The 25,231-nt window shown below is 40.1% G+C and overlaps 1 protein-coding gene across 1 annotated transcript in view; it reads right to left on the minus strand.

Moving 5' to 3' along the window:
* Ino80 (INO80 complex ATPase subunit) overlaps positions 1-25,231 on the minus strand; it is a 97,253-nt gene that overhangs the window by 68,757 nt on the left and 3,265 nt on the right. Inside the window, exons 2-9 of the mRNA NM_001261404.2 lie at positions 11,003-11,188; positions 10,322-10,491; positions 10,121-10,188; positions 7,934-8,095; positions 5,245-5,365; positions 3,923-4,137; positions 2,110-2,163; positions 585-788 (exon numbers count right to left, since the gene is read on the minus strand). Coding sequence (NP_001248333.1) covers positions 585-788; positions 2,110-2,163; positions 3,923-4,137; positions 5,245-5,365; positions 7,934-8,095; positions 10,121-10,188; positions 10,322-10,491; positions 11,003-11,145 — 1,137 coding nt within the window. The 5' untranslated portion in view covers positions 11,146-11,188. The remainder of the gene's footprint in view (positions 1-584; positions 789-2,109; positions 2,164-3,922; positions 4,138-5,244; positions 5,366-7,933; positions 8,096-10,120; positions 10,189-10,321; positions 10,492-11,002; positions 11,189-25,231) is intronic.

Here is a 25,231-nt window from a genome sequence, read left to right on the forward strand (position 1 = left end):
GAATTGCTCACTGTCCCTATGTAACACAGCCTGGAACTCCAGTTCCAGGGAATCCATTGTCCTTTTCTGGCCTTTGCATGCATGCATGCATGCATGTGTGTGGTGCACATATACATAGAGGAAAAACATCCACCCACATAAAATAAAATGAGAAAAAAATTAAAACAAAGAAAGAATACAGAAAAGGGCTAGAAACTCAGGAGGCAGAGGCAAGCGCACCTGGGAGTTTGAGGATAACCTGGTTTATATTGCCAGTTCCAGGAAAGCCAGAGCTACTACCTCAAAGACGCAAAGCAACAAACTTTAGTGCTTTGGTACTACAGATTTTAGAATTTGTATGCTTCTGCCTGGCAGTGGTGGCACATGCTTTAGTCACAGCACTCAGGAGGCAAAGGCAGGCGGATCTTTGTGAGTTCAAGGCTTTCCTGGTTTACAGAGTAAGTTCTAGGATAGCCAGACTACATATAGAAACCCTGTTTCAAAAAGCAAAACCACACCAGACCAAGAAAAACAAACAAACAAAAAAAACCCCAAAACCAAAACAAACAACAACAACAACAAAAATATGTAAGCTTTTGCCCCACCTCCCGCATTTCCTCATCCAACTTCCGCTGCTCCAAAGCTTCCTTCTCCGCTCGTTTGCGGTGCTCCTTCTCCACCTTCTCATACTTCTTCCAGTACAGAAGCATCTCCTTGGTTAAGCGCCGGGCACGAGGCAGGGTCTCCTTACAATTTTTCTGTGCTTGCAAAGCAGCGCGGCGCACCTCCTTCATGCACTGATGGGCAAGCTGCAAACAGCATCGTTATTGTACCAGGGAAGAACCTGATTCCAAGAACAGTTCTGCCTGGACTTTAAATCACTGTCCCACAATGCTGCAAAAGAGCTAACTATATCTCCTTCTCCCCTGCTTTGATTAATGCCCGTGAATATGACTCAGACCCCTGAGGTTAATATTCTAATTAAGATACCTATCCACATCTACCACTTTGGGTGAAACAAAGTACACTTACTATTGTGGAACTCTGTACTCTATGCATGAAATTCCCTTACTGTATTTATTAGCTTGAGACTGTCACAAGACTAAACCATTGTGACTTGTTCCTTTGTGAAAGGTAGGAAGAAATTATAAGGCAGCAAGCACATGAGTGAGGGAAGAGGCAGCTACTGCTGTGGCTACCTAAGCAGTGTGCAGGAGACCCCGTTGCTGTGAAGGATATATAGTTAACAACTGGGGGTGGGGTAGGGGAGGGCGTGGCTTTTCTTTGGTGGTAGTCTATCTTTAAGTTGCCCATGTACCTTTAAGTAACTCCAACTAAACTAAATGGTTGACCAGTCCTCGGTACCCTAACTGGGATAAGCATATTTCTTCATATTTCCCCAGAAAAAGTCATGCAACAAAAAGACCTGAAATTTACTGGGAAGTTGCAAAGCACTATTACCACATTGATAGTAAAAATAGCCATCACTGCTCTTTTTTGACATGTGAGGCATATTGTAACATGTTTTAATGTATCCTTTATTCACAAAAACTCTACAGAAGCAGTGTCATCACAATCTCTACTTTACAGGTGAGGAAATAGAGGGGCTGAGAGACTAGTCTGGCAAATCAGACTAAAACTGTTACCCCATCCAATACTTACCACAAGCTATTATTTTCCTCACGCCCACCTTTCTCTTTGTAGTTCCTATTACTGTGTGTGTGGCAGATGAGAGTACAGGTGCACATGTACATGGTACACGTACGGATATGCAAGGGCAACTGTGGGGAGTCAGCTCTTTCCTTCCTTAAGTGGTTCCAGGGACTGAATTCAGGCTGTCAAGTTGTCCACAAAGGGCCATTACCCACCAAGCCATCCCTGTGAGCCCCATCATTTCTTAAATGAAAAATCTGAGCCCAGATCTTAAAGAGCCAGAGATTAATTTGACACAAAAAGTTCAAAATATCAGAAATATAAGAACAATTTTACTTATTAAACAGAATAGACTACCTAGATGTTTCTTTATATACTATCCAGTTCATGATCAATAGATCACAACATGTGAGAGTAGTGAGAATAAGCCCAAAGGAGAACACACAATAGACAAAATAGAAAATGGAAAAATGTTACCTTTCGGCTATTTGTAAGAAATAAGTTTCGAGCTGAAGACTTCTGCTTGTTAGCCTAAAACATTTGAAAGTAATATTTAATGTTCAATTCTAAGTAAGACTGCATAGCCTTTATTTAATTCCTGAAGAAATGAAAAATGTCAAGTACATACAAGACAAATTCCTTTTGAAAGTCACTCAGAGGCGCTGTCTGGCATACCATAAAACTACTAAATACTGGAACAAGAAGCTCCTGTAGAAGCTGCCTTTAATCTTATTTTAGTTCTACTTGTGTACATGTGGTATATGCATGTGTATGTGTTTAAATGAGCACATATCTGCACATGTGTGTTGGGGCTAGCATTAGACATTGGGTACTTTGCTCTATCACTTTGCTACTTATTTTTTGACAGGTCTCAATAAACCTGGAGCTCAGATTCAGCGAGACTGAGTGGCCAACAAGCTACAGAGATCTTCCTGTCTCACCTCCCATGTACGAGGATTATAGGCACATACCAACCACAATGCTTGGCTTTTTACATGAGTGCTGGGGACTAGACCTGACGTCCTTACACTATTGCAGGAAGCAGTTTACAAACTGAACCATGTTTCCAGCCCTTTAAATAATCTGTACACTTCTAGAAAGAATTTATAAGGTTTAAATGGAGTAGGATACTATAACCTGATTCAAGCATGTTGCCTTCTTGGGCCAATGTGCAAAGCTGAAGGCAGCAGGGCACCCAGATATGAGAATCATTATAAGAAACATAAACTCGCTTTTCAGTTTGGTGTACTAGCTCTACCTCCAACAAGAGCAAACTACTGCTACTATTCCTCAGATTCTGACCACCACCCAAGCCTTGTCTTCAAGAAAAAATCCCAAGGAAACCCAACATAAGGTGACCTAGCAGTTCCTCCCCTGGGCTCTGAGTCTTCCTCTCCCATTTAAAAGTAACAATCCTTCGGTAAAGAACTCCCAACCAGCGCTGAGGGTGGTGGCGCCTGCTTTTCATCTCATTACTCAGGAGGCAAAGGCAAAGGGGTCTCTGACTTCATAAGTTCCAGGCCAGCAAGACTGTGTGTGAAACCATGCCTCAAAAGTAAATGGTCAGCCCGACTGCCGATCATGCCCATTTAATTCTGGACAAGACAAAAGAGGCAGCGTTCTGCCTATTGAATCTCCCTACCATGCTAATAAGGGGTTTGAAGTCTCAGGATAATAAGAATGTCTTGAAAGCAATTCTAAAGTGATCACACCTCAGGGGATTTTTTTCAGCCTTCTCTCAGTAACTTCCTCTTACTAGTTCATATGTTACATTTTTCTCTTCAACAACAATTTCAACTATTCTTCCTGAAAAATCATCTATCATCAAAGGGCACTAAGGCAGATTTTTTTCAACTACGAACAGATCACACATAGATCAAACTGCGGATGGCATGCTTGCGGGTGAGCAACTCCGCCCACTCTACGTCCTGCAGAGTTCATTTGGTCTTTAGTTTTACATACTACATTGTTTTCTTTCAGTACATACTCTCTGAAAATAAAAATCATGGAGACACACACTTAGCCTCTACCTCTAAAAACTGACTCTATTACATAACATAGGTAAATACATGTTTGACTTGTTTCTGTTACATCTGGCCCTTCTCTTCTTATCTCTCATATCCCCATCCACCCACATGCTGGTCAGTTTTATTTACTTTGCTTACTTCTGGGGGTTGTAAGAGACATCACAAATATCCCTGAATATCTACAAGTGGATGCAGTCCCCATTCCTGTTACCTTGTTCCCATCCCTCCCTTTCACCCCCTCACTCACTCCCCCATGCACTCACCTTTGGTAGTTCCTTTTTCACAATGCTCAGCCACACTTTCCTGCGGCGAGCATTGAGCTGTTCAATGGATAAGTGTTTCTTCTTGGTTCCAGGGGGAGGTGCATCATGAGAAAACTTAGCAAAGACTTTGGTCTGGTGATGGTGGTGCCGTGGAGATTCTTCAGAGGAAAACTCCTCATCGCGCCGTCTTTTTTTCTTCACTTTTTTCAACTTGGCTGCAAAGGAAAGAGATGCTCACAAGGCTGGACAGAACCAGTGAGTAAACATTCAGGAGCTCTGCTCACTCTACCAGAGGCAGGCAGTGTTCTTCCTTCCTGCTATCAGGCCAGTCAATAGTCGAAGAGGAGCATCTCACTAACTTAAAAAGAACACTGGACATTGACATTACCTTTGTCAACATGAAAACTGAGGTTAAAACTCAAAAAACCAAGTGAGCTGGACTCCACACTGTGGAACTGTTATAAAGCTAAATCACTGGCCTCAACTGACACTCACAGAATCGAAACCTACTTCCAATTCATGGAAATGCAAGACAACTAAAGAAAATAACAGGAAAAAACAAATAGCAACACTTTACATTGAGAGGGAGAGTGGAAGATAAGGAGGGTATGGAAAAGAAGGGAAGACTAAAAAAGATGATTTTTGAGCAGAATTCTTATCTTCAGGGAAACAGAATCTGCCTTGCACAGATACCTTAAAACTCTGGTCCCATACCCTTCCTGCTTTTCCAACTGCTTAGAGGTCAGAAGGAAAAGAAGACATTTCCTGGCAAACATGCAGAAACTACAGAGGTGCATCAGGAGTGACTCACCGAACCCCGACAACACCGCTATAACTCATCCCGCTCTCCTGTCAGTCTTCACACTTCCCCAGGCATAACCAACTGCTTCTCATCCCAGAATACTCTTAACAATGGCAGAGTGTACAAGATAAAAGGAAGGAGACTATTTTTGTCTAAACCTTTGTGCAGCAACCTATAGCTATAGTTTTGTTTCTTGAGTTGGAAGGGAAGGAGGAGGCTGTAAGACAAGGTCTCAGGGAGCCCAAGGTGGACTTAACCTCTATGTAGCTAACGAGAACTTGCTCAGCAGACTCCTGCTTCCACCTACCAAGTGCTCATTATAGTCCATAAGCTTGCAGTCTACAGTTCATAAGTCTTTCTACGTCTGTAAAAGCCCACACAATAAATGTAAAACAAGGTCAATAATGTCAGTAATTAGAAAAAAGTGACTATAGTTTTATAGATAAAATTTTCTAATACACTTAAAGTCAAAAAAGTACCACGCACAATTCTGAAATTAAGAGAGAATAAATATACTTACCTTTAAGCTTCTTGTCTTCCTTGAATTTCTTTTTTTTGGGTCCAAGCAAGTGGCGCTGTTGCTCATAGAAAGGGTCGCATGTGGAGAGCAGGCCTGCACTGTAGTACTGGTACTGCTGCAACTGAAGCAGGCAAACACTGTGATGGGTCTGCCTGCGCCACAGCGCAGCCTTGAAGTCATCTTAGTTAAAAGAAGCTAAGACAGAGGGAATCATAGCTCCTACACAGTTTCCCACAGAGACCAGTAAGAAATCAGTACATCAAAGAGAGTTTCTTTAACTCAGAAGCCAGACAGACTCAACTGCTATGGACAAGACAGACTGTTGGAAAGAACTCCGTAAGGGCCTTCGGGAATCTGAATTCCTATCACATCTTTTCTTTTCTACCTTCTTCAACAGACATTCATGTAGCCCAGGCTGACTTGAACTCCTGATACTTCTGCCTCCACACTCCAAATACTAGAAATGCAAATATGTCCCACTACACAGCAGATACACTTTTGGGGTGAAATGAGTTACTTACAAAAGGACTTCCCTGTAAATTGTAATTTCAACATTCAGAAAGTGGAGGCAAGGAATTCTAAGTCAGCCTGAGCTAAATAAGACCTCTTAAATACAACAGAAACCTAAGCAAAAACACAGTAACGACACCACCACCACCAAGAGGTAAAGAGTTGTTTCTCTTTAGGAGTTCATCAAAGCCTAGAAAGACACCAGCAGATAAAGCTATTTGACACCAACCCTGAAAGCCCAAGTTCAATCCCTGGAATCACAGGATGAAAGATGCTTGAGAGCTGCTGTCCTGATATCCACTGCACCCACGCATGTGCTGTGGCAGACACATGCCCAAACACAAACTAAACAACCAAGTGTGAAACAAACACAACAGGAGCTTATCATTAAGAAATAAGCCATACTTCTACCACTAATAGGTTTTCAGATTTATTAGGTCCCTGATGTTAGCTACTTTGGCTTTTATTCTTTTATTTGCTTCAAATGTTTTTCTTGTTCTGTTTGAACTGTTTCAGTTTACAAGTCCCATTATGTAGCCTTGGCTGGCCTGAAACTCACTATGAAGACTTGCTGGTCTCACACATGCAGATGCCATCATATCTTAGGCCTTCAGACAGTTTCTAACAGTCATCTCAGTATTTTCACCCATCAACAGTTCTCTCAACAACAGTTTATTATTAAGGATAGCACCTATTATTTTGCAATTAACATTAAAAAAAATCTCATTTTTTTCATCCAACTGGTAGTAAATCTGTCAAAACATTTCATTTCACCTGACTCTCTAATCCACATTAATTTTATTTCCCACGTAAATTAAAAATCTGTTGGACTGTTTTCTGAGATTATTACATGGAGTAACATGGAAGACTAATATAAAGCTCTCTGGTTAGCATTAAAATTAAGTGAGCAGGCATCAAGCTGTACACTTAAAAGTCTCATGCATATATGTTTTATTTCAATTAAAAAAAAAATCAAAGCTGATCATGCCTGTGATCCCAATACATTAAGGCTAAGACAGACTGACTGCCATGAATTCAAGGCCCACCTGGGCTACAGAGTGAGACATGTCTCAAAAAAAGAAAAATGAGTGAACATACAGAATGCCTTGGCATCAGGTTTCAAGAACATTGTGAGAATCAAAATTGTTAAGATACTCCACTGATCTGTACATTTATGTGTATTACTCAAGGTTCTCTGAACTTTCAACCTTAATACTGTTGGAAAATTGTTAGCTCATTTGTACAAAAGGCTATATTTCTGGCAAGAATAAGAATGTTTTAGTAACAAGTGGTCAAATGGTTATCATTAAACCTATCATCACTGGACTGAAAACTTGAACAAGTAATTGTATTGGTAAAGATATATATACTGGAAGCCTCACAAAGGTAAGCATAGTGTCACATGACCCAGCAACTTCCCAGCCAAGTATACCAACCAGGAGAAATGTAAACATCCACCCACACAGAAACCTATACTGATCTTAATAATAACATAGAAAAGCACCCAAAGTGGGAGAAATCAGTTCATCAACTGAAAAACAAAAACACAATGTTTATAAATAAAAGGTATTTGGCAATAAAAATGAATGAAGTAGTAATATGGGGCACAACATGAACAAACATGTAGTGTACATGTTACTAAATGAGAGAAGTCGGACAAAAAGTACCATGTTATCTGATCTCATCTGTATGAAATATCTAGAATGAATACATTTACAAGAACACACATGCATGAGGCTCTGCATTCCGTCTCTAACACCATCCAAAAGCCAACAACCAGAGCTGAATGCAGCTGCGCAGCAGCACTTGGAAGGTGGAGATGGGAGAACAAGGAGTTCAAGGTCACCCTACTATATAAGACCAAGGTTCAATAGATACATAAAATAAAAATTAGTATCAAAAAACAAGGGAGACTAGTGGTGTCTGGCATGAAGAAGAACAGGATGAGAGGCAGAAGCCAAGGTATAAAGGTTTCTTTCTGAGGAAAGTGAGGAAAGTGTTCTAGAACTGAGACAGTGATGACGAAAACACACACTACGAATATACTCAGAAAACATTCAATCACCTACTTCCAAAAGCTGGATTTAGGGTATGTGAATCCTATCACAACAAAGCTCTCAAGAGTTATTGGATAGAAGTTTAAATAGTGTGGTTGTGAGTGTTCTCTTGAAACTCTCACCTCCTTATCTTTACTATATTTATTTTGGTGAAGTTTCTTATATTTGTGTAATCGAAGCATGTTGTGAAGTTCTTCTCTGCTGAGACTGAGTTCTTCTTCTTCATCATCATTGTCTTCACTCTGAGAATCTGCCTCACTGGACTCATCACTTAAAAGAATGCTCTAGAAAAGGGGTGAAAATGGAATATAACTTTTGCTGTGAAGCAATTTCTTTTACAATCTAATTATTTTTTCCCAGATGCTAGAAAAATGGCCAAAACAGCCAGAGTATAGTCATTTCTGATTCTTACACTAATCTTTATTAATTTAATTAAAAAAAACCCTAAATGTTAAGGATATGAAGGCAAACAAAAAAATTAGAATATATCAATAAGGAAAAAGAATATAGCATATAAAGGAATAAGGACAAAGCAAGGTGTGATGGCTAAAGGGGGAGGGAAAAAACTCAAATATCCAGTAGTTCATGAATGGATAAATAAAATGCAGTGCATTCAGATGACTAGGCCCTAAGAAAAAAGAAGTACTAATAATTACCACACATAATAAACCTCAAAGCATTATACCAAGTGAGAAAGCCAGCCACAAAAGCCCACTACTATGATTTAATTTATATGAAATGTCCAGAATGGGCAAATCAACAGAGATAAAATAGATTAGCAGTCAGCAGGGACTGAAGGACTCTCAGGATGGGAGTGGCCGCTAATGAGCACAGGGCTTCTGTATGAAATGATGAAATGTGCTGAAATTAGACAACGGTAATTCCCAGAAGGCTGTGAGCATATTAAAAGCTACGAAGTTACACAGTTTTAAAGCTTACATGTTACAGTCAGTGACTTATATCTCATTTTTTTTCCCTCTGAAACAGTTTTCTCCTGTGTAGCCTGGCTGTTCTGGAACTCACTCACTCTGTAGACCAGGCTGGCCTTCAACTCACAGAGAGCCTCCTGCCTCTGCCTCCCAACTGCTGGGAGTAAAGGCATGTGCCACTGCCACCTGACTATATCTCAATTTTTATTTACTTGTTTTATATGTATCTGGTCTGCCGGCATGCAGCTATATGAACTCTGTGCGTGTTCAGTACCTGCAGGTGTCAGAAGATATCAGACTTTAGTTATGGATGGTTGTGAGACACCATGTATGTGCTGAGAACAGAACCCAGGTCCTCAGCAAAATCAACTAGCGTTCTGAACCACCTTCCAGAGCCATATCTCAGTATTTTAAAATGTGAAACTAAATATAAAGGTTTCTGTAGGTCTAACTTCCTAAAATCTTTTGGAAAGAAGGCAAGTTAGACTTTAAACCCATGAGTTCTAAAGAACATGGTAGAAATAGTAAAGGATCTAAGGCATTTTGAGCTTATAGCAAAAGTAAGTTGTAAATCAATTGTTTTGTTTTGTTTTTTTAATTAAATGTTTGTACATACTAAGTAGAAAAACCTTTTTAATAGAAGAAAAACCACTCTCTATTTAATTTGGCCATTCACAGTTAACAGTGTAAATATAAATGCTACACCACTCTACCTGCATATAACTGTGACCTGAGTAACTGTGTCCCTAACAATGGGACACACAACAGCATGCAGGCCTACAGATCAGGTTCTAATCTTACCTCTGCCACCAAGTCACTGTACACCAGCCACACTAGCTTCTTCTCTCCAAACACACCAATTTGCCTTTTTAATAATTCCTGTATATGTTTCATATGCTTAAAGGCTCTTACCTTTGACATTTACATGGTTCGCTCTAATCATTTAGAAATCTGTAGAAATGCTATCTTGAAATTGTATTTACTTGTTTACACTCTTACTTATTACCTCCCTCATTTAGAATATGATACAGCGCAACCTTATCTCCCTACGATAATAGTACACGGCACATGGATGCATTCTAAGCATTTGTTCAATGAAGTACTCAAAAATTCATGAAGACTAAATCAACATTCCTGATTACAAGGTAAGCCAATGAAGAGAGAATCTTATCCAATCAATTTCTCCTCTTTTCTCAGTGTCTCATATTAGTGAAAAGTCTACTAAAAATTACTTTGTTGAATACTCTTCAAAAAACAAATTCCAGTATAAAATAACTATCTCTAGAAAACTGTTAATATTCAGAATAGTCCGATAACTTTCCTTCTAATTATAATCTTAGTAGGTTATTTGGACTGGAAATGTTCTGTCTTATCTCTTACCTTTAGCCACTTTCTGCTTTTCTTCAACTTAGAGAAGTTATATAAATTCCCCTTGTCAGATTTTGATTCTGGATAAAGAAACATAAAGAGTAAAAAAAAAAAACAAAAACAAAAAACAAAACAAACAAACAAACAAAAAAATGAAACGCTGACTGCCCCCAAGAGAAATGCAGCTGCAGAGGGCTCCCACTCCACACTGACCTGACTGCAGAACTCCGTTCAGTGAATATGGGTTCAACAACCCAGAACTGCTTGCTCCAGAAGTTTCGCCAAGCAATGAATTTGGTGGTTCTTCTTTTACTTGTATTAAGGGATCCCCAGACTCGGGCAATAAGGGATTATTGTCATCCAGTCCATCTTCACTGTCATCACTATAAATGGAAGAATAGTAAGTCCCTATGTAATTAAAGGCTAGACAACAAAACATATTTTGAGCCAAATGTGATGCCTATAGACCTAGTACTTGGTGAAGACAGGAGGATCAGGAGTTCAGGATCAGTTGAGATCATTATGGGCTACATGAGACTCCTTCTCAAATATATATACATATATGTGTGTACATAATCTAAGTAGTCAGCAAGATGGCACACATACCTTTAAACCTTTAAAGCCAGTGCTCCAGGGGTAGAGGCAGGAGATCTGTGAGTTCTAGGCCAGTCTCTGGGCTACATAATGAGACCATGACTAAAAAAAAAAAGAAGAAGAAGAAGAAAGAAAGAAAGGAAGGAAGAAAGGGAGAGAGAAAGAAAGAAAGCAAAGAAAAGGAAAGGAAAAGAAAGAAAAAAGAAAAGAAGAGGAGAGGAAGGGACAAAGTTTAACCTTAAATCCTAAAGACAGGAATCAGAAATGTAATAAAATATTTTAAGAGGTAAAATAACACACCTAGAAATATTCCTGTTGAAGATGGCTGATGTCTGTCGCAGAAAATGGTCCAACCGCAAGGCCCTCTCCAGGTACTGAAGATAAAGGGGCTTTGCCAGCTCAGTGCAGCTGCCATCGTCCCCGGCACCCAACTCCGAGGCCATAGAACAAATCTGTCTTCATGCACGAGGACCTCCAACTGCACAGCTGCAGAAAGGAGATAAGTAAAAAAAAAAAAAAAAAATCCAAGATTATTCCTGTTCCCCTTCTCCTGCATACTTGCCTTCAGTACAAACGGGAATCAGGCTCTCTCAAACTCAAGACACTGAGACAACAGACCACAGAAAATTCATTAGACACTGCCTTCTAATGCAAGGGCAAATTTTGGAAACACTATCATCAACAGCAACACAATTTATGAAGCACTGTCTCAAACAACCCTGAGATTTTATACTCACTTCCTGTTTCTCCTCCACTAATTCCAAGAATGAATTACAATTAGCAAAGTGACGTGCTGACCGTATGCCCTGAGCAGAGCAGTACTTGTTTTCAACATCGCCTTCATTTTATATTTATATTCATTCATATGGTTAAAGTATCCTACTTACCAGAAGAACATATATATTATCAAAGTATTCTATAAAATCTCTCCTCAGAACTGGAATTAAAGTTTTGGTGGTTTATTTGTTTGTTTGTTTTGTTTTTTTAAAGCAGAGGGATCATAGATTAAGGAAAAGTATAAACTTCCCCAAAGTGGAAAGACTCCAAGGAGAAATATCTCCTTTTAAAGTCCTGTTAGACTCATTCCAATCTTTAAGTGAAGAGTACTACTTCAAAGTTTATATTGACTTACACTGCCATTTCTAAGGATGGAAATTACTACATTGACAAAGCAATTCACCACTGACTGGCCTGCTCAGAGGCTCTACATAATCCTGGTTATACTCTGACTGTATGTCAGCTCCTCATAATAGCCTGATGTCCGTGTTTAGTCAACTTAGGTGCTCTTGCACACATACACACACTTAGAAAAAATGTCTACGGGTTGGGGATTTAGCTCAGTGGTAGAGCGCTTGCCTAGCAAGCTCAAGGCCCTGGGTTCGGTCCCCAGCTCCAAAAAAAGAAAAAAAAAAAGAAAAAAGAAAAAGAAAAAATGTCTACTAGTGTGAGAATTTTTATATTATAAGTCTGTTGTTACTAGTTCAAAGTTGCAGAGCCTTCCTAGCTTGTGAGAGGCCCTAGGTTGGATACCTAGCATCAGAAACTTTAAAGTCCTAATTCTTTACCACCAACCTCTGCTACAAATGACAAAACCAGGAAGTACCATCATTAGGCTGACCAGTCTCCACTAGGATATTTTATGCTTTCTCCCTTCACATCTAGGTTTGAACTCTAAATTATTTGGTCACTTTATCCTGGTAAATAATCATGAAGCTCTTGATTAGGAAGAGATAACTATGTATCAACACCAAACTAAGGAGCAAATACAAGGAGAAAAACTGGCTTGCCTTCAAAGAGCAAAAGTAGGTAGAGGACTCAACCACATGGGTAAGAAACATTCTGCTTAGTCTAAGCCTTAATCCTAAGGCAGTGTTTCTCAACCCTCCAATGGTGCAACCCTGCAATACATTTCCACCTGTTGTAGTGACCTCAATCACAGAATTATTTTCATTGCTACTTCATAGCTGTAATTTTGCTATAGTCACACAATTACAAATCATAATGTAATAATATCTAAGTTTTCTGATGGTCTTAGGCAACCACTATGAAAGAGTGGCAGCTGCACTGAGCTGGCAACTTCCTAACCTCCTCAAAGGTTGAGCATCTTGCCCTAAGGGTTCTCTGTAATAGGGAAACAGTTTAGCAATTTAATAAGCCATAAGCCTCCAGCTTACTCCAGTGTACTCCAGCTTACACAATGTTCCTAAGATAAAAATGTAATGCCTACATTTTAAAAGTGCAGAACTCCTAGCTAAAAAAGGTTGTCCTTTCCACAGTGACAAAGAAAAAATATACTGTCACTCTATCAGTATATATGATCATATATTTTCTTAATCTTTCCTTTCTCCCTTAATGAAACCTGCATACTATTTCTCAAATGAAATATACAGTCATTCCTAAGTTTACACAGGACATTGATTTTAGAATCATGGCAAGACCCATAGCAATAGATGCATTCACATTAAAATGGCACATGATCTGCTTATAACCCTCATATATCCAATTTACTGTGGACCTCTCAGTTTCTTTTATTTAATACACTGTAAATGCTACACAAATATTTGCACTGTATTAGGATGTAGGTAACAAGAAAAAAGTCTATACATGGTCTAACTTTTCCAAGTACTTTTGAATGGAGATAATCTCCAAAACAGGCTTGAAAATCAGGCATGCCTAAAAGGAAAAGCACTGAAAACTGCAGCATCTCAGCTGGAGATGCAGCTCAGGTGCAACAGTGCTTGTCATGCATGCATAGTCCTGTTCAATCCCTAGTTGTCACACATGCACAGTCCTGTTCAATCCCTAGTTGTCACACATGCACAGTCCTGTTCAATCCCTAGTTGTCACACATGCACAGTCCTGTTCAATCCCTAGTTGTCATGCATGCACAGTCCTGTTCAATCCCTAGTTGTCATGCATGCACAGTCCTGTTCAATCCCTAGTTGTCATGTATGCATAGTCCTGTTCAATCCCTAGTTGTCACACATGCACAACCCTGTTCAAGCCCTAGCACTAACTACACAGACTGTACCATAAGCCTGTAATCCCAGAACCAGCAAAGTACAGCAAGAAGGATCAGAAATCCAAGGTTATACTCAGCAACACAGTGAGTTCAAGGCCAGCCTAGGGCACATGGGAACATATTACAAAAAACACCAAACAGGGCTGGTCAGATGGCTCAGCAGATAAAATCATGTGCCCGCCAATCTGACAACCTGAGTTCAATTCCAAGAATATACATGGTGGAAGAAAAAAACTCATTTCCACAAGTTGTCTTCTGTCCTCCATAGCTGTGCTATGGAGTGGGTGCACACAAACACACGTTTGCAAATAGACAGACACACACACATACAAACATACATACATACATACATACATACATATTAATTTATAAAAACTTGGGGTCTGGAGAGATGGCTCAGTGGTTAAGAGCACTGGCTGCTCTTCCAGAGGACCTGTATAAAATTCCCAGCAAGTAAACGGTAACACACATCCACTAGAAGATCTGATGCTCTCTTCTGGTGAGCAGATGTACATGCAGACATAACAACCATATGCATAAGATAGTAAAGTTTTTTTTTAAAGAATTTAAAGAGGGCTGGAGAGATGGCTCAGCGGTTAAGAGCACCAACTGCTCTTCCGGAGATCCTGAGTTCAAATCCCAGCAACCACATGGTGACTCACAACCATCTGTAATGGGATCTGATGCCATCTTTTGGTGTGTCTGAAGACAGCTACAGTGTACTCATATATAATAAATAAATCTTAAAAAAAAAAAAGAATTTAAAGAATGTCACTATAAAAAAACCAGGGCGTGATGGCACACACCTTTAATCCAGCACTTCTAGAGGCACATAGATCTCTGAGATTTTGAGGCCAGCCTGATCTACAGAACAAGTTCCAGGGTACAGTGTACTTACATACATAAAAAAAAAAAAAGAGGGGTTGGGGATTTAGCTCAGTGGTAGAGCGCTTGTCTAGGAAGCACAAGGCCCTGGGTTCGGTCCCCAGCTCCGAAAAAAAAAAAAAAAAGAATAAAAAAAAAAAAAAGGGGGGGGGGGTTGGGGATTTAGCTCAGTGGTAGAGCGCTTGCCTAGGAAGCGCAAGGCCCTGGGCTCGGTCCCCAGCTCCGAAAAAAAGAACCAAAAAAAAAAAAAAAAAGAAAGAAAAAGAAAAGAAAGAAAACCAAACCAAACCAGGACAGCAGCAACAAATCCAAATGGACAGGCACATCAAAGGAGCACACCAATGGGCAACGGGAATCCCAATAGCAAAGCCAGAACTTGGTGCTGTTAACAGCTACCATTCCTTATCTATGGATCTCCATTCTGTATCATATATATTTCCTGCATCAATTCTATAATTGGTCATTTCTTTAAAAAAAAAAAAAGATTTATTTATTATATATAAGCACACTGTAGCTGTTTTCAGACACACCAGAAGAAGGCATCAGATCTCATTATAGATGGTTGTGAGCCACCACGTGGTTGCCGGAATTTGAACTCAGGATCTCTGGAAGAGCAGTAACCACTGAGCCATCTCTCCAGCCCAGTTATTTCTTCAAGCAGCTTTAGTTACTGTTCTATTGCAAACAAACAACCACAAATGATCGAGGCGACATATAAAGAAAAGCATTTAAATGGTGACTTGCTTACAATTGCAGAGAGTTAGTTCATGATCATCATGGCAAAGAGCACGGAGGAAAACAGGAGGGCATAATGCTAGACCAGCAGCTGAGAGCCTGTATCCTGATACAGAGGCAGAAGCAGAAAGAGATTGAAACTGGACCTCGTGGGGGTTTTGAGGCCTCAAGCACCCAACCAGTAATACAAATCCACCAAAAACAAGGTCACACCTCTTAATCCTTTCTTTACAATCCTCCAGCTGGGAACCAAACATTCAAATATACGAAGCTATAGGGGCCATTCTCACATTCTCCTTAGAACCACAACACAGCTCTTTTTCCTTTTATTGAAGATAAAACATCTAGGCACTAGCTGGGTAGTAATAGTGTACAACTTTAATTCCAGCACTTGGGAGTCAGGCAGTTGCATCTCTTCAGTTAGAGGCCAGCCTGGTCTACAAAGTGAGTTCCAGGGCATTCAGGGCTACACAGAAAAATGCTATCTTAAAAAAACCAAAGAAAGCTGGAGAGATGGCTCAGTGGTTAAGAGCAATGACTGTTTTTCCAAAGGTCTTGAGTTCAATTCCCAGCAACTCCACAGTGGCTCACGACCATCTGTAATGGGATCAGATGCCCTTTTCTGTCATGTAGGCATACATGCAAATTGAGCACTCATATACATAAACAAATTTTAAAATCTTAAAAAAATTTTTAAAAGAAAACGAAACAAAAAAGATCTAGGCACTAGGTATGTCATTATGTAACTTACTAATACAGCATGGATGTGTTATATATGTCCATATTAAACAGGGCATGTATCTCAACACTCTAAGTATAGTAATCTGTATTAAGCTAAGCAAGTTCATGCTAAAATAACCCTCTTTCCTTGCTTGCCTATATATTCCTACTGCAAAGCTGGGCATGATAGCACACACACCTTTAATCCCAGCACTTGGGAGACAGGGATAAATGGATCTCTGAGTTCAAGGTGAGCCTGACCTACAGACTGAGTTCCAGAACATCCAGAGCTACACAGAAAAACCATGTCTTGTGGGGAAAATGATCTCCATTTCAACAGTGTACAGCCTGTGTCCAATCACTCATTCAGTTAATTGTCCAACTGTAGTATGCATGCAACCTGCAGCCCTAAGAAATACAACCTTATCAACTGTGAGTGCCCTGGGAGCCAGCCAGGTGGCTTAGTGGGTAAAGGCATCTGCTGTCAAATCTGACAGCCTTAGTTCAATGTTAAGGATCCAGAGTGAAAGGAAAAGAACTCCTGAAGTTGTCCTCTAATGTCCCCCCTGACACACACACACACACACACACACACACACACACACACACAAATACAAAAATAAACCAGGGCATAGTAAAACATGTTTGTGAGTATCGGGTTTATCTTTATTCCTTTGTACAGCTAAGTTTGTGCATAATGTGAGTGTGAGATGTGTCTGCGAGGGGCATGTGAACATCAATGCTTTACTGGTTTAGGGATCAAAGTTACATTGACAGTTTGTTTGGCAAGTGTTTCTGTCAACGGAGCCATCTCAAAAGCCTCTCCATCTTACTGTTGAGATGGAGTTCTCACTAAACCTGGAATTTGCCATTTAGTAGCTTAAGAGTGTGGAGCTTGGTCTGTAGCTGTGTATTGTAATGCTGAATGCAGTACCAGAAGGGATAGGCCCATGAGCCGAATCTCATGTTTACCAACCTTTGTGATGCAAACCTTGCTCCTGAATTTAAAACTGTTTTGAGATTTGGTTGGTTGCATGCATTATAATGCTAAATACTGGCCTTGGTTGACTGGGGACACTTAGCTGAAGAGATGTCATGTATCCTTGTCCCCCAAGTTATCGCTGATTGGTGAATAAAGATGCCTACACTGGACAGAAGAGAGATAAGTAGAGTTTTGGTTCCTAGGCTGGAGATCAGGGTCAGGAAACCAAGAGCACAAGAGAAAAAACACGGCTTTGAAGGCTGGCCAAATGGAGTAGGAGCAGCCCAGGCAGAACATGGACAATTATAACGGGGTTATTGATAGGGAAGTAGATACTAACAGCTTAGAGGGTAGATAGCAGCTCTAAAGGTGTATATAAAGGCTTTGTGTCATTTATCTCGAAACTAAAGGTTCTTTTTTTTTTTTTTTTTTTTTTTTGGTTCTTTTTTTCGGAGCTGGGGACCGAACCCAGGGCCTTGCGCTTCCTAGGCAAGCACTCTACCACTGAGCTAAATCCCCAACCCCGAAACTAAAGGTTCTTAGGCAGGGTAGAAACCCCTGATTAAATATTTTCTACAATACTAGTGGACCAGCAAGTCTCAGGAATTGGGCTGCATCAACCTCCAGCACTGGGACTCAAGTGGACTCCTCTAGACCCATTTTTTTTTTTTTAACTTTTAAACTAAAGTAGTAGAGGTCCAAACTTGGGTCATCACGACCAAAGACTTTACCCATGGAGCCATCTTTCCATCTCTCTCTTCTTTTACTAAGATATGTCCATATATTTAGGCTCTCATCAGTCTACAATCTTTCCTGGGAACCTTAGAGTTTATAAAGTGATTTTTTACTTAATTTGCACATATTTACAGAGCACAGTGGCTCATGCTTGTCACCCCAGCCTCTAGAAGCTTAGGTATACAACTAGACTAACAGCCACAGATTACCAATGTCCCTTCAGTATGGCAGTGCTCAAGAAACTGCTGCTGGGAAGAGCCAAAGGCACTAATGAGCAGACAGTAAATGCTGGGTAAATTGAATATGTGTTCACAAACCATTAAATATAAAATGCCATAGTTTACTGGCCAGATCTGAACTAGGATTAGATCACACATCTGTGATTTTATAATCCTTAAATTATATCAGACCTATTCTTAAGCCTAAACTACCTTCTGTTCTAGTAAATGTAAAGAACTACCTGCTCTTTATTTTATATGCGACTATTTCGTTAGAGTGTATGTGTGTAAACATGCTCATACGCTCATGGCATGAGTATGAAGGCCAGGGGGTAACTAACAGTATTGATTTTCTCCTTCCACCATGTGGATGTAGGGAGAGGATCAATTTGGATTCAAGCCTTCACCCACTACCCCAACTCTCCAGCCACAGCTACCACTGAAGGCTATCAAGCGTTCATCTTTTAAGCAATTTTATTCTCCAAGATTTGTTTTTACCAAATTTACAATTAATATCCTATTTCAATTTGAAGATAGAATTCAAAGCCTCACACATAGTAGCTAAATATTCTACCACACCATAGGAGTCACATTTCTTCATCTTTATATGAAAATCCTACTGTTGCCTTCATCATTTCCTAAAACCTCCCTTTATGCTCAATCTGTTCGGGGTTTTTGGTTGTTGTTTGAAATATAAACACAGGAAACCATAGAAAAGTTTAGGGGTAAAACCAGGAATAGTGGCTCATATCTGTAATCACTGCATTAGAGGTAGAAGTATATAAAATTCAAGGTCATCCTCTGCTACATAACAAATTCAAGGCCAGCCTAGGCTACAAAGGACCTTGTCTAAAAAAAAATGATAGGAAACCAGGAGGTGGTAGAATTAGTTTTGGTCCAGCTTTTCAGTTAACATTCGAGATGCCCAAAGAAAGGTGCCTTGTCAAAGTCACACAGTTAGCTGGGCGGTGGTGGTTCATGGCTCTAATTCTAGCACTCAGGAGGCAGAGGCAGAGGCAGAGGCAGAGGCAGAGAGGCAGAGAGGCAGAGGCAGAGGCAGAGGCAGAGGCAGAGGATCTCCAAGTTCAAGGCCAGCCTGGTCTACAAAGCAAGTTCCAGGACAACCAGGGTTATATAGAAACCGTGTCTCAAAAAAAAGGTTTTTGCTGTGAGTGTGTTTTGGTTCGGGCATACTACAGACTGAAGCAAGAGTTACTGAGCTGCACTTCCAGACCTACACATACATCTTACAATTTTAATTTTTTCCCCTTAAACTTTATTTACTGAGTATGCACATAGGAATTGGTTCTCTCCTTCCACTGCAGGTTTGGGGATCTAAGTCATGCTGATAGAACACACAGCACACACTCTTGTAAGCTTGGACTTGCAAGATGTCTGGTCGGGCCGAACTATGCTTTTCATGATCTTTGGAATGACTTTCCACTTTCCATCAGCCTTTCTGACAACATATCTGAACGACATTCGTGGGATAGGATACAGTGGTCACCACTCGTATACTGTTTGATCCTATAGATGTTTACTCTTTGTTTTTCTATTTCCACATTTTATTCTACTCAGCAACTAACTTCAGAAAAGAAAAGCCACCACATGCAAAACTGGAGTAACTCACTTGTTAACGTACATTGGTGTTTTACCTGGATGTATGTCTGTATAAGGGTATTGGATCCCCTAGAACAGGAGTTGTGATCTGTCGTGTGAAGGCTGGGATTTGAACCAGAGTCCTCAACTGCGGAGCCATCTCTCCAGCTCCATCACTTGTTTCTTCACAGGATAAAAGAATATTCTGCGGGGTTGGGGATTTAGCTCAGTGGTAGAGCGCTTGCCTAGCAAGCGCAAGGCCCTGGGTTCGGACCCCAGCTCCAAAAAAAAAAAAAAAGAAAAAGAAAAAGAAAAAAAAAAAAAAAAAAAGAATATTCCTAGCAGCATTTCTGATGGTTGGTTTGTTTGGGACAGGGTCTCATGATGTAACTGCTGCATTCTCTCTGTACACCAGGCTGGCCTTGAACTCAGAGATCCACCTGCCTCTGCTTCCCCTGTGCTGCGATCAGGCTGCACTATCACAAGTGCAGAGCTTTTGCAGCATGACTTGTAAAGATGCATACAAACTGCATACAGAAAATCCATGTTCTATACATCACCACATAAGCAATAGCTCCCTCATGTGGAGCAAATTGAGTGTTACAGCCATTGCTGTGCTTAGCTCCTAAATGAAGACGACTAATATTCACTGATGTGCTCAGTACTCAACACATGATTTAATTTCAGTTGTAGAAATTTTAACTTCTATTTTACAGATTAGATCTAAACTCAAATTTTAATAATGGCTGCTTAATTTATAATCCCAAGTAGAACTCATGAGGCAAATATAGGAAGCTCAGACTCCAAGTCACAGGCTACAAAGTGATTTTAATTCTATGACAACAAAACATCAATCTTATATGTAATCTTCCAGCTGCCTTTTTTTCTTTTTTCTATTTTTCGGAGCTGGGGACCGAACCCAGGGCCTTGCGTTTGCTAGGCAAGCGGTCTACCACTGAGCTAAATCCCCAGCCCCTTCCAGCTGCCTTTTAAGCAGTAAGGTGCATTGGTGCATCTCCACAGCTGCCACAGGCCCCTTTCAGGATAACCCTTATGTAAAACTTGCACACTGAAGAGTCAGGCTGACTTTTTTTTAAGAGCTGTTTATGGTTTGTTTTTGTGGTTTTTTAATACATTGGTGTTTTTGCCTGCATGCATGTCTAGATGAGGGTGTCAGATCTTAGACTTATACAGTTGTGAGCTGCTGTGTGGTTGCTAGAAATTGGACCTTGGGACCTCTGGAAGAGGAGCCAATGCTCTTAACCACTGAGTCATCTCTCTAGCACCAAGCTGACTCTTAATACCTTTATTTAAAAGGCCTCAGCAATCTGAATCCAAGCAAGCCATCAAAATGAAAACATGTAGCTAAAATGGTAACCATAAACTGAGGAGCCTCCTACACCACCCAAGTACTGGGATCAATCTTGCAGTTTTCTGGGATTGTTTTGTTCTGTGTAATCTTATGTGTGAATGCCTAGTGTCTGTGGAGACCAGAAGAGGGCATCAGATCCCCTGAAACTAGCATTAGGGACAGTTGTGAGCTGCCATGTGGATGTAGAGATCTGAACCTGAGATTATCTTTTGCTTTACTAGTACAGCAAGCGCTCTTAATCGCAGAGGCACCTCACCAGTCCCAAACAATGGTTCTTAAAACAGGCTTCACTTGGCATCCTTACCTAACCTTGAACTCATTTCTAATCCAAGCTGGCCTCCAACTCTAAGCCATCTTCCAGCCTCAGCTTCCCAGGAGCTGGAAATTACAGGCACTCACTGCCACACCCAGCTATTAAACCCAAGTCTTCTAATTTGGGGCATTGAACTCAGTGACCTTGAACTTTTGGTCTACCCGCTGCTATCTCCTGACTGCTGGGATTAAAGGCGTGTGCCACCTCTTCCATTTTGTGTGTTAATATGGGTCAAATCCAAGACTTTATATTTGGTAGATAAGCACTCTACCAACTGAAGTGTATCACTGGACCCTAAATACTATCCTACCACATTCTCTCTAAACTATTACTGGCTCTCAGTAGAAGATGACCTTGAATTCCTGGTTCTCCTGTCTCCACTTGCCAGAGCTGGGATTATAGCTGTATGCCACCATATCCAGTTTACAGAAATGTATTTTATAAAGAAACCTAAAATTTTCCGTAAGACTTTTATTGCTTTTTAGTTTGCTTTGAGGATGGTGGCTGTTTTTTCAGTGTATCCTTTGGCTAACATGGACCCTATTAGATTAAACTGGCTTCAAAATTACAGTGATCCTCCTGCTTCTACCTCCAACTTAAGGTTGTAGGTGTACACCACAATACCCTGCAAAACCATACAACCTCACTGTTGGGGTACTGAATACCAGTGTCCAGCCTTCCAGGCAAATATGCTAATCAACATGTTAAGGAGGAGCCATTCAATGTGACCCTTTTGGTAACACCCATCAAGTTAAAAATTCAGCTGTATAAACTCAAGATTCAATTGCTCATCATGATACAGATTTTCTTAGGGGGGGAAAAAAATCAACCATGAAGAACCATGATGTAGATAGAACCATGATACAGATTTTCTTAGGGGGGTAAAAAAATCAACCATGAAGAACCATGATATAGATAAAGACTGCCTCCTGTATAAGGTCAGCCAAAAGATAAAAATAATAGAAAATAAATTGAGAAGTCTAATATGAAAACACTGAATGTGATCCATATTTTAATAAACTAGAGGAAAAAGAGTGAACTGTATGGCATGCTTTTATACATACATAACTAACAAGGACTGGGATCTGCAGATGGGTTTCAGAGCACAGTTCTTACATTTATGTGTTTATGTGTCCTGACACCCTTTGCAGTCTAATAAAACCTGTTGTGTTAACCACTTCTCAGAATAACAGACGTCAGTTCTCAATGCTGCAGATCAAATTCAGTTCCTTGTGCACAATAGGCAAGAACTATATGACTGAACATAGAATATATTTTTTTGTTTGTTTTGATTTTTCAAAGCAGGGTTTCTCTGTGTATCCCTGGCTGTCCTAGAATTCACTTTATAGACCAAGTTGGCCTCAGACTCAGAGATCTGCCTGCCTCTGCCTTTCAGGTGCTAGGACCAAAGGCTTACACCACCACATCTGGCTCAGAAAAAGACTTTTAAATGTATAAAATATAACATATACTTAAAATTCTTATGATTTAAAAAATTAGCTTTTTATCACTGAGTTTATTAACAAACAAGTAGAGGTAATACAGCCAATAAACCCTACAGTGTGCTGCCTACATTAAAAATTGAAGAAAATGCTTACATGTTAAGATATAAATTGTTCCCACCCAAATTCAGAACCTTAATAACCCTTGCCCTCCCCTAGAATTGAAACCGTAACTTAGTGATTTGAGCCCTTGCCTCCCATACATGGCACCCAGGTTGAATCCTGAGTACTGTCAGATCAGGTGGAATGAGGAGAGTGAGACAGATAGAAGGAAGGAGGGAAAGAGGGAGAAGCTACAGAGTCCTGGACAATATCGAAGGTATCATTAGATAAGCACCAGTGGTTTCCATAACAAAATTAGGACTGTTGACTATTAGGACATGTTCAAAGGAAAATGAACCTGAATTCCTATAGAAAGAGCTGGTGACAGTTTAGGGAAAACCTGGAAGTACAGTTATGATGATACTGGCTTTGGGCTTGGCAATATAGTTTCAATGGTAGACTGCTCATGGCCCTGATGGTTTTAACCCCATCACCATATAGACTGGGTCTAGTGGCGTATGTCTGTAATCCTAGCTCTTTGGAGATGGTGGCATAAAACCAAAAATTCAAGTTAGTCTCCACTAACAGCCTGGGCTACAAGAGATTTTACTCAAAAAAAAAAAAAAAAAAAAAAAAACAAATATGTTCTTTAAAATATTTCTGGGAAATTAAAAGAGAGAACACTGCCACTTACTGGCCATCTGGTTTTACCGAATATTATTTTGTCATCTGTAAAGTTGAGATAAATACCAACCAAATTTAGTGAAAATTCAAAAGATAAGGCATTTGCCTTGCTAACTAGTTTATTTACTTGTTAATTTTTTTTTTTTTTGGTTCTTTTTTTCGGAGCTGGGGACCGAACCCAGGGCCTTGCGCTTCCTAGGTAAGTGCTCTACCACTGAGCTAAATCCCCAGCCCTTATTTACTTGTTAAATAAAATTATATATACATCTATTAATATTTAAATATCACTAAATATATTTATTTATTTAAATTTTTTTCAAGACAGTTTCTCTTCAAAGCCCTGGCTGTCCTGGAACTTACTCTATAGACCAGGTTGGCCTCAAACTCAAGAGATCTGAGCCCAGCTCATTTACTTAATCTAACTAGAGATGTCTGAAGTAACCCAAGCTAGCTTTGAACTTAGGATCCTTACGTGAATGGTTCCATGCCTAGTATTATTTGCTGGGGGATCAAACTCAGCATAACAGGCAAGCACCTTTTCAAACTACATCCCCAACACTAACTGGCTCTTAATAGGATCTTCATAGTGATGCTTCATCTCATCTTCTGAATGCTAGCATCTCTTCAGGGGTGGGAGAGATGGCTCGGGGGTGAAGAGCACTGACTGCTCTTCCAGAGGTTCTGAGTTCAACTCTCAGCAACCATATGGTGGCTTACAACCGTCTGTAATGAGATCTAATGCCTTCTTCTGGTGTGTCTGAAGATAGTGACAGTGTACTATGTATTCAAATTATAGGCATGTACTACCAGTGTACTCTACCACTGAGGCACACCCCAGTCTAGTCAGAGAATTTTTTTTAGTCACATTCCCTATCAAAAAAAAGAAAAAAAAAAGGGGGCGGGGGGGCTGGAGAGATGGCTCAGCGGTTAAGAACACCGACTGCTCTTCCAGAGGTCCTGAGTTCAATTCCCAGCAACCACATGGGGGCTCACAACCATCTGTAAAGAGATCCAATGCCCTCTTCTGGTGTATCTGAAGACAGCTACAGTGTACTCATATATAATAAATGAATAAATCTTAAAAAAAAAAAAAAAAAAAAAACCCGGGGCTGGGGATTTAGCTCAGTGGTAGAAGGCCCTGGGTTCGGTCCCCAGCTCCGAAAAAAAGAACCAAAAAAAAAAAAAACAAAACAAAACAAAACAAAACAAAAAAAAAAAAAAACCCACACCTATGTTCAAAACTTTTTTGAGAACTGGAAAGATGTTGTTAAAGAAGCAAAGACACTTGCCTCCAAATTGGATGACCTGAGTTTGACCTCAGGAACCCACATGGTAGGAAAAAAAATGACTCCCATAAGTTGTACAAACTGTCCTTGACTTCCACACGAGTGATATAACATGTACACATAAATACACATACTAAATAGAAGTAAATATGTATGTGTGTTGGTGTGTAGGTATGCACACATGTGTGTGTGTGTGTGTGTGTGTGTGTGTGTGTATGAAAAAATATAAAAAACTTGATTTGAATTCTTCTCCAGATGTAGAGCAATAGTTCTTTGGGACAAAAGATCCTTTCATAGGGATTGCCTAAAACCATCAGAAAACACAGATATTTAAATTACAATTCATGGGGTTGGGGATTTAGTTCAGTGGTAGCGCACTTGCCTAGCAAGTGCAAAGCCCTGTGTTCAGTCCCCAGCTGGGGGGGGGGGGGGGC

The sequence above is a fragment of the Rattus norvegicus genome, chromosome 3, assembly GCF_036323735.1.
Source record: "Rattus norvegicus strain BN/NHsdMcwi chromosome 3, GRCr8, whole genome shotgun sequence".
In the NCBI taxonomy this organism is placed as follows: Eukaryota; Metazoa; Chordata; class Mammalia; order Rodentia; family Muridae; genus Rattus; species Rattus norvegicus.